The 12,591-nt window shown below is 39.6% G+C and overlaps 1 protein-coding gene across 1 annotated transcript in view; it reads left to right on the top strand.

Moving 5' to 3' along the window:
- The window catches only part of NECAB1 (N-terminal EF-hand calcium binding protein 1), a 108,354-nt gene that overhangs the window by 70,979 nt on the left and 24,784 nt on the right, over nt 1-12,591 (top strand). The window contains exons 4-5 of the mRNA XM_027737352.2: nt 3,402-3,427; nt 5,774-5,871. Coding sequence (XP_027593153.2) covers nt 3,402-3,427; nt 5,774-5,871 — 124 coding nt within the window. The remainder of the gene's footprint in view (nt 1-3,401; nt 3,428-5,773; nt 5,872-12,591) is intronic.

Raw genomic sequence — 12,591 nt, 5'->3', positions numbered from 1 at the left:
AATTATATGCTTCTACTTAACAACAGGTGATACTAGCTTTGAACCTTCCTCCCTAAAACCAAATTTAGCAAAAAGTCATGCAAATGGGATGCAAAAGAGAGTTGGTTCAAGCTCCTGAAAAAATCCTTAGCATATCTGAGAATGAAGAGAGATCTGAAGAAGAAAGTGTTATCCTTATCCAGCTATAAGTCATGGCAATGAATTTTCTAAATTAAGTTTGTTCATAAAGTCTTTCATATATTATTGGATTCTTCAATAAAGTATCTGCTTTAAATGCCAGACTCCATACTTTGTATATAACTCCTGAAGAGATATCATTGTCTCTTCTTGTGGTCCAGGGAAAATATGCAGATCTTCTGTTGGTACCTCTGCCTAGAGGTGCCTTTCCTATCAGAGAACAGTATGTGTCAAGTCAGTGGGTGGGGTTGTGGATCAGTGGATCCACAGCAGTGAATGAGTGGAATAGCTTTAACCTTCCCTCCTCCCTGGCAGCCCCCAGTCCACAGCTAACTGTGGTGGGCAGAACAAGATCACAGCTGCTTTGCAGTTCTACATTTTGGCCCACTTCCAGAGGTAGCATGAATAGGCACTTTTGCCACCGTTCATTCAAGTGAATTTGCTTATTTTTCTGTCACTGAGCAACAGGTATGATCGACTTTGCAGTGATCAGGACTGCTCAGTGTAACAGTTCTTTAAAAATAGCTCATGTTTTTACGTAGAGAACATTTTAGGCACAGACGTAGAGGGACTGCATCTAGTAGTCAGAAAGCAAATTGAGAGCAGGACTTAAAAAATTAACATGCTAACATGGTGTGAATACATTTGGCTGCACCCGATGCCTCAGTTGCTTATTGTGAGTGGAGGGCTGGTGGCTGGATGTGATTCATCCAGTAAATATCGCAAATAACATGTTCAGCATTTCCAGATTATAGGTCTAAGCAGAAGCATCCTTGGCATATGTACCCACTGAAATGATGAACAGGTGCCTGCTATGAACCTGAGTACTGAGTAACAGAAACAGCCCTCTGGTGTGTACCTCACTCCTGTATTAATAAGTACAAGCCAAATTTCTTTAATTATTTCTGTAGCATCTTGCAGGGAGCTCAAAATTGTTTGTATGCAGCAAAAAACCTCCTAGATTTGTTCACAACTGTGTTTGAAGCAGCATGTTATAATTTCTGAGAGAATGAAATAATCTGTGACACAAAATTATAGCTTCCCTGCCTAGAACAGCATCCCCTTCAAACAGGATGCCAAGAACAATGAGGGGTATTTATAACAAAGAAATACTGAGTATGCTAGACTGAAATCCATGTACTTTGTGTCTTTTCTGTGTTCTGTCACAGGCTTGCTGCAAAAATTGCTTTGCATAATATTTTTCTCGTTATTCAGATGTCCAGTTCTAACTGAAAATTAATTCAGCACCTAAATACTTTTCCATCTGCACTGGTAGTCCATTTGCAGCTGTGTCACTCCTGCCAATAAGACTAACAGCATACTGAAAACAGGGATGCTGAAAGCCTCCAAGCTACTCCCTATATCAGTACCATGGTACTGAGGATACTGCAGAAGGACAAGGATGAGAATGGATTCAAATACGAAATTTGAAAAGAGCATGAATTTGACTGGGTAACTGTGAAAGGCTATTTTAAACATAGTTATCAAGCTGTACATTAAGAAATGCAGAAATGTGTTTTACATTACGGCATTAAGGCAGATGATGTGAAAGAGAAGAAAATGAAGGGATGATTAACAAATAGTAGGCATCATAACAGCAAACTCCTGTCATTTAACATCATCATATTCTGTCAAGGCTTTTTGACTCAGGCAATTTTCCAGCTTTCGGGAATTCAGTTTGCAATCAAAGGGGGAACACCTGGACTGTTCCAAAAATGACTGGTGAACTGCTGGAGTGGGTGGTCAGACACATTTGACCATTGATGCTGTAGTGATCTGTGGTAAAAAGCCTTAAGGAGTTGCAGACACTTTTTCCCATCACATGGTTTGTTGACCTAAGAGTTAAGTTTCTCAGCTTCGGCACCTGTTCTTACAGACTATGAATTTCTTTGTACCTTCCACCAAGGTCACTGGAAAAAAAAAATCAGGTGCAAGTCTCATTGGCAGCCATCTAACTTGGCCTGTTCAAATGCAGATAAGGTCACCTTCAATTAATAAAAGTTGTGTGAAAATCTCATTTACATTATCAATTAAAAGTGTTCAGAAGTTTTTATAGCCCTGAGTATGCAAGTTTGTGATAACCCAGGATCCTGCAGTTTCCCTGTTTCTCTCCCTTGTGAAATAAAAGCCAGATGTATGGAAGTTAGCAGTGGTGAAAGTGATTTTAAGATAGCACTGTGTCATCATTTTATTAAAAGATCAATTAAAAAATCCCATTAAAAAGATAAGTGAAAATACCCTAAGTGCAATCAGCCGTTCAATATTCACCCCTCAGCAAGATTCAAAGAGGACATTCGTGCTTTTAAGTTTCTTTAATAATCAGTTTCTTCTCCTCCTTGGAAGAAAGTCAATATGCTAACTTTAAGTAATGAGCTGTAGGTCGAATGTTTTTTTTCTTCTGTCTGTTAAGGCCTCAGAAAGAAAATATTGCTTATGAGAGAAAATATCACTTCAAAGTTGATCAAGACAAAATCTGTTCCAAGTGAACAGGTTTGAATTGTATAGAACACTTGCCTGCATTTATGTACTTATATAATGGCATGGGAATATGGCAATACAGCTATACTTATCACTAATTTTGCTGAAGCTAGTAGTGGTGAAATGGTTTTGTATGGCCAGAAAGCGATAGAAATTATGAGTGCTGATGGAATATGTCTGGTTTTATCCTCCTACTGTACTGTCTCTCCCATGGAACACTACTGCACAAGAAGGATTGGAAATGGGAGAAAGTTATTGGGTTTTTCCTCATTTAGCATGGAGGGCCAAGGTCTCTGAGCCCCACTGTCCACAGAAGAGGAGTACAGGCAGAAAGGCGGAGAAAAAAAACCACCAACATTTCTGATGTTTAGGTAGATTTCTGCCAGAACTGGGACCAAATGTGTAAGGCCTGAGGAGCAGTGACCCTGCACCATGGTGCACAAAGGCTGGGCAAGGAACATCAAAGTGGGTTGTTAATGAGTAGGAAGGTGCCAGTGGGAATGTGATCATGAAGGGAGGCTGCACCTGCCACCAGCTTCAGAAAGGCTGCAGCCTTCTGCTTCAGACAAGCCTCCCTGAGGCAGCAGAGCAAGGCCAGCAAGGGCCAGGCACTCTCAACTCCTGCTGCAGCCCAGGCGGGGGGGGTTTCATACCCTAGTCAGGCTAATCTTTGAGTCCTACTATTTACCGATCCAACAAAAAAATATTACTAAGCTCACTAACCCTCTATACTCTTATCTTTCCAGCAATCTTGACACAGAAGAACTCTGTGGTAAGTTCCCTTTTGGGAAAGAACATAATCTATGCCTGCAGCAGCCCTGTGCAAATGAACATACCATGTGATTATTTTTTTCTGTTTAATCTTTGTAGCTCAAACAGGAAATATTTTCCACTCAAAGAACTCCTGGAAAAATGCAGATGGCTTATAATATTTTCAGACTCTATCATCCACTATGTGCAGAAACTACTTTGAAAATATTTTTCCTACACAGTACTTCACATTCTCCGAGATTCAAAATTTGTTCTGATACATAGATAGAGAGATGGCTTTTATCTTATTTCCCTCTCATATGAGATATTTTTTCTAGTTAGTTTCACATTTTAACAAGTATGAGTGCTTTAGGAATTTTGAAAAAGATTGTCATATTAGTACCCCACTGGAGGAAAATTCATTACTTTCCTCCTACTTGAGCCAGCGAGAACAGCAGTTTGAGAAGTTTTATCATCCTTCATGACAGTAAAACTCTTGCAAGGCCTAGAATTTGGCCCAATTACTTATTTCTGTACCCTATTCTGGGCTGTGAATCATTTCTCCAACACCCTGTTTGCTCTCCAGCTGATCTTACAGCCCCTGATTTAGGAGTTCTGCTTCCAGCAGAAAACAATTCACATAAGATTTTTGCAAGTCCTCCCACAGAATGTCAGGAAAAAAACCCTCAACATTTATACTTGTCAACGCCAGCCTTTTTCTGAGGGAGAGCTGGTAGCCTGCTAAGTTTTCCAATGGTCAACAATGTTAAAGACATTTAAAAGCTGAAAATACTGTTAAGTTGAAAACAAGCTCATTTACTTACCCACAGGATGACTCTTCCCATGGCCAAGAACTCACTAAGAGGTACCTCAGCCTGTGGCTTACAAATATAGGACAAGAGACTCATCTGAAGTGAATTGGGCTGTGACAACTAGTGCTGGTTGAGCACCTGGTCAAAATTGTATAAACCTGGCCAAGGAAGACAGGTTTTGTTCCACAAGGGATTTACTGCTGTTGACATTGTACTGGAGGTTTACAGGCTTGATGGGCTGAGGGGGGTGTTAATCCAGCACTGACTCTGTTTGCTGTCCGTTTTGATTAAATACGAGTTGCTTCAGCTGCCTTTTAAATCTTTCATATGCTGCTACTAGAGTGTTTCTCATCTGTGAATCTGGTACCAAGTTTACTCAACACCTGTTTGAGCTTGTGATTATACAGCTCTTCCTGAGTCATCTCAGTTCACCTGAGAAATTAAATGAAAAAACATCCACATATTAATTCATGATATGTTTTCATTCAACCTCTTAGCAATACCAGGTTATGTTGAAGTGTTCCTGGTAACTTATGCTTTCGTGATTCCCCTGAGAAGCTCATGCTGACCTCTTAATAGCTTCAAAGTATTGCTATTTATTGTTCTTCCCATCTGCCATTTAGATGTTGCTTTTTGTGCTTTTCCAGGTGATTTGATATCTAAATGCCTCGTCTAACACAGTCTCTAGCTTTAATATAAGTTTTTTTCTTTCCTTTTCACACTTTTTCCTTCCTGTGCCTCCCTCTATTGTATTTCCCCACATCAACCAATGGGAACTCAGGTCATGATTTCCCAGGTTTGCTTCCTTCACTTGCTGTAATCCCTCTGATTGAGTTGTGCCCCCTGATTTTACATCAGCTCTTTCTGTTAAAATGTTCTTTGCTTTAAGCAGCTACATAAGGACATCCTGCAATTTGTTATTTCCATGATTTTCATTAAAAAGTATATTGCATGCATCATACTTGTTGAAAATATAATCATAGTATCTGAGGCTAGAAGTTTATCTGGCCAACTCATGGTCTCAATTTCTTGGATAGAAACAACTGGTCTCAACCAACCACAACTCACAACAGCCCTGACTTCATCTTATCTCCTCTAAGGGCTTTACCAGAATTATTCATTTTTGTATCAATATAATTCAATTTAGTACATACATATGAAAACTTCATTTCCTGCTAGTACCTGTAAAGTAGACTATTGGACTAAAAATCAAGTTGGCAAAGAAAACGTAGATATTTTGAAAATAAGTTTGTTTCAGCTATCAAATTGATACTGTAAATTTTTTGTCATTTTGGCAACTCATTTATTGAAAGAGAATGTTTTGAAATACTGATTTTGGTATTTTAAGTATTCCAGGAAAGATTTTTGCAGAGAAATAATACCAAATTAAAAAATAAAATTATCCTTTTCATTCTCATTCCCATTCATTTTATATTTACATATTTAATAATACCATTATTAAATGAACTGAACTGAGAGTTAGTAAAACTGATATTTAATGAAATATTGATTTTTCAGGTAATTAATAGATGATGTGTTTTTTTTATTTCTTTTAGATTATTTTTCCAAGCACTTAGGAGAGTATGAAAATGTTCTATCTGTTTTGGAAGACTTAAACATAACCATACTGAAGGCAATGGACAAAACAAAGAAAGTAAGTAAAAACTGTGAAATTTTCTTATATTGCATATTTTGTTTATTTGAATAGTATTTGCAGTATTTGTCCTAACTAAAGTTACTAATTTGTATTTAAGTTCTTCTACATATACCTGTTTGTAGCAAAAGTCCAGTAGGAAAAAGACTTGTCAAAATCGTTGTATATCAAATCTGTAAAGTTCTGTCTGCAAAGTATTACAGTTTGGAAATAACCAAATTTGTCTTTGTGAATGGTTTGAAGAATGTTCTTTATATTTTTGTACCAAGAGAGGGTTAGAGGATTCTATGTCCCATGCCAAATGTGGGTAAGTATCAGCACAAATATTTGGAAATAGACCAAATTTGAAAAAATAACGTGTTGTGTTGAGTAAGACCTCCCAGCCAAGAACAAGATTTCATTTCCATTTCAGGCATTTTAAACAAAAGCAGGACTGAAAGAAGCTGCCAAGAGGAGCTGTTAGGGCTGTTGCCCACCAGCACAGCAAGGGAGGAGATGTTTCTCAGGGGGAGAAGCTCGATTTATCCATACATCTGACAGGCATGCAGCCATGCTGCAGGGAATGCCAGGCAGTGATCCACTCGATTCATTATGGACATACCTGCTCCTGTGTTCAGACCTGCTCATTCATCCCAGCTCTATGTCTGACCAAAACTGCATCAAGACATTGGATAATACGCTCCTGTTCCCTGGCTGAACAGTTAAATATTCTTTTCACGATGGATCAGCTTCAAAAGGTGAGGGAAAGCACAACCCAGAGGAAGAAGTGAACCTAGATACTCCAAACCCAGACGCAGACCCATACCACAAGACTATTCACTGGCAGGCTACTCATCAAGAATAGAAATTTCAGCAAAAATTTTTCAGTGAGATCCCATGGTGTCAAAAAACCCTGATTTTTTTTTTTTCAGTCAATCAATGGAGAGATCAATGGGAAGAAAGCTGTGCTTCATTAGTGAAGCTATTATTTTTGATTTTTGGGTGTTTGCAGGAGTAAAGTACTCATATATTTTACATGAATTGCCAAAATAAAAACCTGAAAGTGTAGCTTATTTATTTAGAGTTTGAACCAGTAAGTCTCTTCTTTCATGCTGTGCATCTTCCATTCCTAATGAAGTGATTGTGTGCTGACTCACTGTCTTGTTGAGCTGGACACTGAAAAGCAACAGATTGGTTCATTTTAGCTATGCATAAGTTAAAAAAATAGCCATGTGTATAAACTACTGCTGCTAAAGGGGAGGACATGTCACCTCATAGCTACTGGAAGTAAATAAACCACAGCATTTAAGAATTACTTAAGAAGTTAATTTCAAGTAGGAGTGCCAGAAAACTAATCAGCCTGTGAGATGTGTGCATTGGCCTGACCAGAAAAATGGACAAGAAAGTCTGGAATATTAAGTGTTTCATTTGTCTGCTTGAAGAACCCATCTAAAATATAAACAAACTACAATTTCTTTAAATTTTATTTTCCTAACTGAAGATTCAAGTTTAATGGGTTTTATGTCTTTCAGGAATACTTCAGCTGACCATTCATTAGAGGTGGCAGAACCAGAGAAAGGCTGACACTGGAAAAAAACTTTTAATTCCTCTTAGTAGAAACAGTGGGTGAACCCAGTCAAACAAAAAAAATGTGTCCTCAAATATTCTAAACTAGAGCTTTCTGCCAAGGATATGCTCAGCCACTACAGCTTTGTATGGAAATACAAATTAGGATTATTCCCAATAGGAACTCAGTTCTCAGGAAACAGATTGGTTATGTGACCTGACTACCTGATAAATATTGGAGTGCGAATATTAAAACTTCTATCTTAAATAGTTCAAGATTTACTGAAGTTTGTGGTCTAAACTCTGGACTACATCCATCTAGAATCAGAGCTGGAAGTGCTCTATATTGAGATAGGATGGATAAATGATGTTCATCAACAGTGACACATCTAGCTCGGTTTGACTCCCCAGCTCAGACGAGTAGGTGCTCAGAAATGGTTGGTCTGGTTTTAAATGGCCATTGGCATGGATCCAGAGCAAGGCTTGGCTTTCCTCTCCTAGTGCAGTAAAAAACGTTGTCACTGTTCTGCCACTGCGGTCACTGAGTCCCTTGAATAGTCACTGAGTAGTAGGAGCACTTATTACTATCTTCTAAGTGATGACCTAGTTGGAAAATTCATATATAGAAGAAAAGTCCAGAATTGAAGACCTACACTTTGAGACCTACCAAGACATGGTGCACCTACAGTGGCTGAGTCGGTTTCCAATGACCAGAACCAAATTTCAAAGGACTAAATTGTCCTATTAAAAACTGCTGAGATTGAATCTGAACTCCACCCCGCAAAGCATGGGGCTGATTACAGATCCAGTCCTCAGGGTTGTCATGAGCTTTCTCTCTACTTTTTATGGATTGGAGAAAGCTCAGCACTTCTATCAGTCTCTGCTAAACTTTCCCAGAGTGTGTCCTGCTTCAGGCAGGCAGCTCATTCAGTCTTGAGTATTTAGTGGGGAAAGGAGCAACTTGGTACTTAATTCATTTTATTTATAGCCAGCACTCAGCCCTTCCCATAGAAAATCCCTGCTTTCCTACCAATTCAAGTTGCCCAGACTCAGTAAATACTTTTCACAAGAGGCATCTGCAGAATTGGAGCCCTAGAAAAATTCTTCAGCATCAGTTTTTCCAAGGAAACTCAGGAGAAGGAAGATGTGTCTGTCTTCAATGAGAAGTATGGATTGGCATGTCTGAAAAATCTAAAAACCAGTCTAATCATGGGGTCCTTCAGGAACATGCTACTCCAGCAGGGGTCCACTGCAGGGTCACAAGTCCTGCCAGCAAACCTGTTTCAGCATGGGCTGCTCTCTCCATGGGGCTACAGTTCCTGCCAGGAGCCTGCTCCAGCTTAGGCTTCCCACAGAGTCACAGCATCCTTTGGGAATATCCACCTGCTCCAGCATAGGGTCCTGCTCCTGCATGTGATCTCTGCTCCACTGTGAACCTCCGTGGGCTGTAGGGGCACAGCTGCCTGACCATGGTCTGCACCACAGGCTGCAGGGGAACCTCAGCTCTGACACCTGGAGCACCTCCTGCTCTTATTCTCGCATAATCTCACTCCTCTCTTCTCTGACTGCAGTTTCCTTCTTTGCAGTAACTTTTAGAATCATAGAATCATAGAATCAACTGGGTTGTAAAAGACCTCCAAGATCATCAAGTCCAACCCTTGATCCAACACTGCTCCCTTATATCTGTTATTCCAGAGGCTCTACCACCATCGCTGATGGGCTTGGCTTTGGCCAGTGGCAGGTCCATCCTGGAGCTGGCTGGTATTGATTCTGTTGAACATGGGGGAAGCTTCTGGTAGAAGGGATTTTCTCACAGAAGCCATCCCTGTAGGTGTCCACCCCAACACCCCAACCGCAAACCATGCCACACAAACTCAACACAATATCCCACTAAGAGCAACTAGAACTTGGCTTGGCTATGGACTCCTGGATTTAAATCAAGATCAACCAAATTTTCCCCATCCCTCCAAATGATTTCCATGTGCAGATATTTTTTCCCCAATAGATTAGCAGATAACTGGCTCTTGCAAGGCAATTTCAGCATGATTTGTGTATTTTATTGCCCTCTGTAGTTTGAAAGAGCTGTCAGCTCAGCTTTCTTGAACGGATTTTTTCTCCAGTCTTCCAGTCCTCTGCTATCTGAAAGTGAAAACATTGAGTCATTTGTGGGAGAAAATGTCCAATGTGTTAGCAGGGTCAAGAAGTTTGAAACCAGACTTCCTTTCACCATTCTTGGGCCAGATCCCTCCAACCAAACCAAACTAAATAGCGGGGAAGACAGGAAGCCCTTAGGAGTGTAGGAACTGTTCATGCTCCATTGCTTGATGGGAAGGTGCTAAGCTAAAAATGCAGAGAAATAGATATAGCTAGGAACATCTTTCAGCAGGGAAAAGACTGAGTTGCATTTGCAAACAATCTATTTTTAATACAAAGACCATCATACAAGAGGATAGTAGGGGAGCTACAGTCCTTCTGTTTTGGTACTGGTCTCCTGTTTTATCCTTACACAAAGAAGGGAAACGCATGTCTGAGGATTTTTAGGGGGATTTGTGCCCTTTAATATTTGATAATTTCTCTCCTAAAGATGGTGAGTCTGCATGAGTTGCTTATACCAGAGTGGCAAGGACAGATTAATCATTGGTGTCAGTTGTTTTTCTTGCACCTGCCAGCTTGGTATTTTCCAGATCAAATTACTATCTGAACAGTTCTGTTTGTTGCATTTCTTTTTCCTCTTATATACAGGAAACATTAAAAATTAAACACTCAGCAAAACTTTACAAATCTATTGGAAGGTTTGGTTTTTTAAGCCTTTTTTTTCTGAAATTTTTTATTAAAAAGACCACAGAAGCATATTTAGTTAAAATATTTAATCTTCTCTTTTTTATTACCCTCATGAACATAACATTTTCAGAAAGCTGCATTTTAATTACATTCTGTAGCTTGCAGTCACATATTACACATAAAATTACAAGAAACTTTGCAACACTAAGCACAGAAAATAAAATCTGTCACTGACTAACAAAGTAGATAGGTGAAAGTAGAAAATTTTTTTAAGGTGCTTAACATCTTGGTCCTACTGACTTGTGAATACTGAAAATCAAAAACTTACAGAGTAAAGAACATGTCTTCCTTAAGTTATCAAGCCATAAAATTGTTGCTGCTTGTCATCTATTTGGTAAGGAGAGGTTTTGCTCTATCATTTTGATTTCTAGTATTGGAAATGCAACCTGCTGCAGGTGGTGAACTATTCTGTACTCAGTAAACTAGCAGAAGCTCATTTGATCACCAAAAATATAATTTACATATGAAATTAAATTGACAATATAAAAGCATTCAGGAGTTTAAACAGTTATCTAAAAGAATTTTAGAAGATCTGAGGTATTCAAGGATATCCAAGACATTTGCACAGGCCTGACAAATAGCATGCAGGATCTCTAGGAGACCCAGGGGTAGGATGAGACCTCTTTCTGGGGCACCAGCTGGAATCCAGGTGGGTCTTTTTAGGGCACCAGACTCTAGTTTAGGTATTTTAATAGCTCTGAGGTCTCTGAAAGGTTCTTCCCAGAGGAGCTGTCTCACAGAGGAAGATCTTACCCTGATCTGACAGTGCCTTTTTTCAGTCATAATGCCTATTGGAAGTTCACTTTTTTCACCAGCTGAAGAGCACACCCCTCTCCTTCTGACTCCTCCCTGTGCCAACAGCACAGGGTCATTTTCCAGCCAGGATGTATCCCCATGGATCCCCATTGGTGCTGTCACTGGCATCTGCACAAGGAAGGCTGGCAGCAGAAGCTTGCAGGGAAGCAGGAACCATTTTAGGTGATTTTAAACCCACTGCTCCCGAGGGCAGTTTATTCTGCACTGTTGTGAAAGTCCAACCACAACTGGCTGGTGGCCAAGTGACCATGCCAGGGTTATTTCGGGATGGGACACGCTTCCTGCTCTGTGATTTCAATGATTGTTGGCTTGAGCCTCACCTCACCCATTAGTCTGTCATGGAGCTGAAAACGGTGCTGACATAGAGTACCAGCTCTTAACTTACTGGAGTAACAAATGGAATTCAGACTCTTTGCATTGGAACAATGGCAAAGTAGTGGGAATTGGGAATCACTGGGAGTAACTGAACCTGGCAGAGATGCTTCCTTGGGAGGGTGGCATTAAGAGCTCATGCAATTGTTTCTTTTTCCTTGCAAGTGCAGTGCCTGTATAGCTCTCACAGAGGCCTATAAGCTGTCTCAAAATTGACTTAAGACCACCATACCTCTTGTAAAAGTGATCCAATCTCAAGTAAGAAAAAGCTTTGTATCTAAGCTGCTACTTAGATTCTATTAGTTATATTTGTTAGATCATATAGTTCCATTTCAAAAGGACATGGTGATAAAGATTCTTTAAAAAAAAAAAAAAAGGCAAACCAGAACTAGCTTTTATAGTTAACAATGCTTATAAGATGAAACTTTGATCCAGTGAGCGAGAGTGTAGCTTGACCTGAGACAACCCTATATCTTAAGTACAAAGCCAACAACTATAATGCAACAGCAACCTCCCAGATGGACTTGCCAGGATTTTTAAATAGGCAATGGAAAACATTTAACTTTCTTCCATAGATGAAAACTAGAAGGTGCTTTGCCCAGAACAGCTAACATACACTTTTTCAAAGTGATGACCTCTGAGTGCATACTACTCCTGTAAATACTGGTACAGTTCTTCTTTTAGAGACAAAAGCACTGCAGACTTCCATGGAAAGGAATGGCAGACAATGTAGAGGGACAGAACACTGCAGATTTTCTCCTTTTCAGACTCCATAAAGTCTCACATTCTTTGCTTTGGAGAGACTTTCTTACCACCCTTGCAACTGTTTTATGAAAGACACGGAATGATCCGTCTGTCATAGCAGGGGACCAGACTCGATGAACTAGCAAACACCATTTTAAGCAGCAGTAATCAAGACTGGTTTAATCAAGACCGGTTTATACCCATCATTTATATATGCAAAAAATAAACATATTAAGTTTAGGATGGAAATGAAAAACAGTTCTTCTTCAGTGGCGCAATCAAGTTCTCAAATAGCCTTCCAAGTTTTTTGGGAGCAAAAAAACCTAACTGCTTTTTACATGTTGCTTGCAAAAAAATAGAAAGGGATGTGCATTGTGTGCAACAGCAAAATGCTGGATTCAG

This window comes from Pipra filicauda, unplaced genomic scaffold (genome assembly GCF_003945595.2).
Source record: "Pipra filicauda isolate LSUMZ 115617 unplaced genomic scaffold, ASM394559v2 scaffold20_size4479445_pilon, whole genome shotgun sequence".
Taxonomy (NCBI): Eukaryota; Metazoa; Chordata; class Aves; order Passeriformes; family Pipridae; genus Pipra; species Pipra filicauda.
The sequence above is the reverse complement of the archived record's forward strand: the minus strand, read 5'-3'. Positions and strand labels throughout refer to the sequence as shown.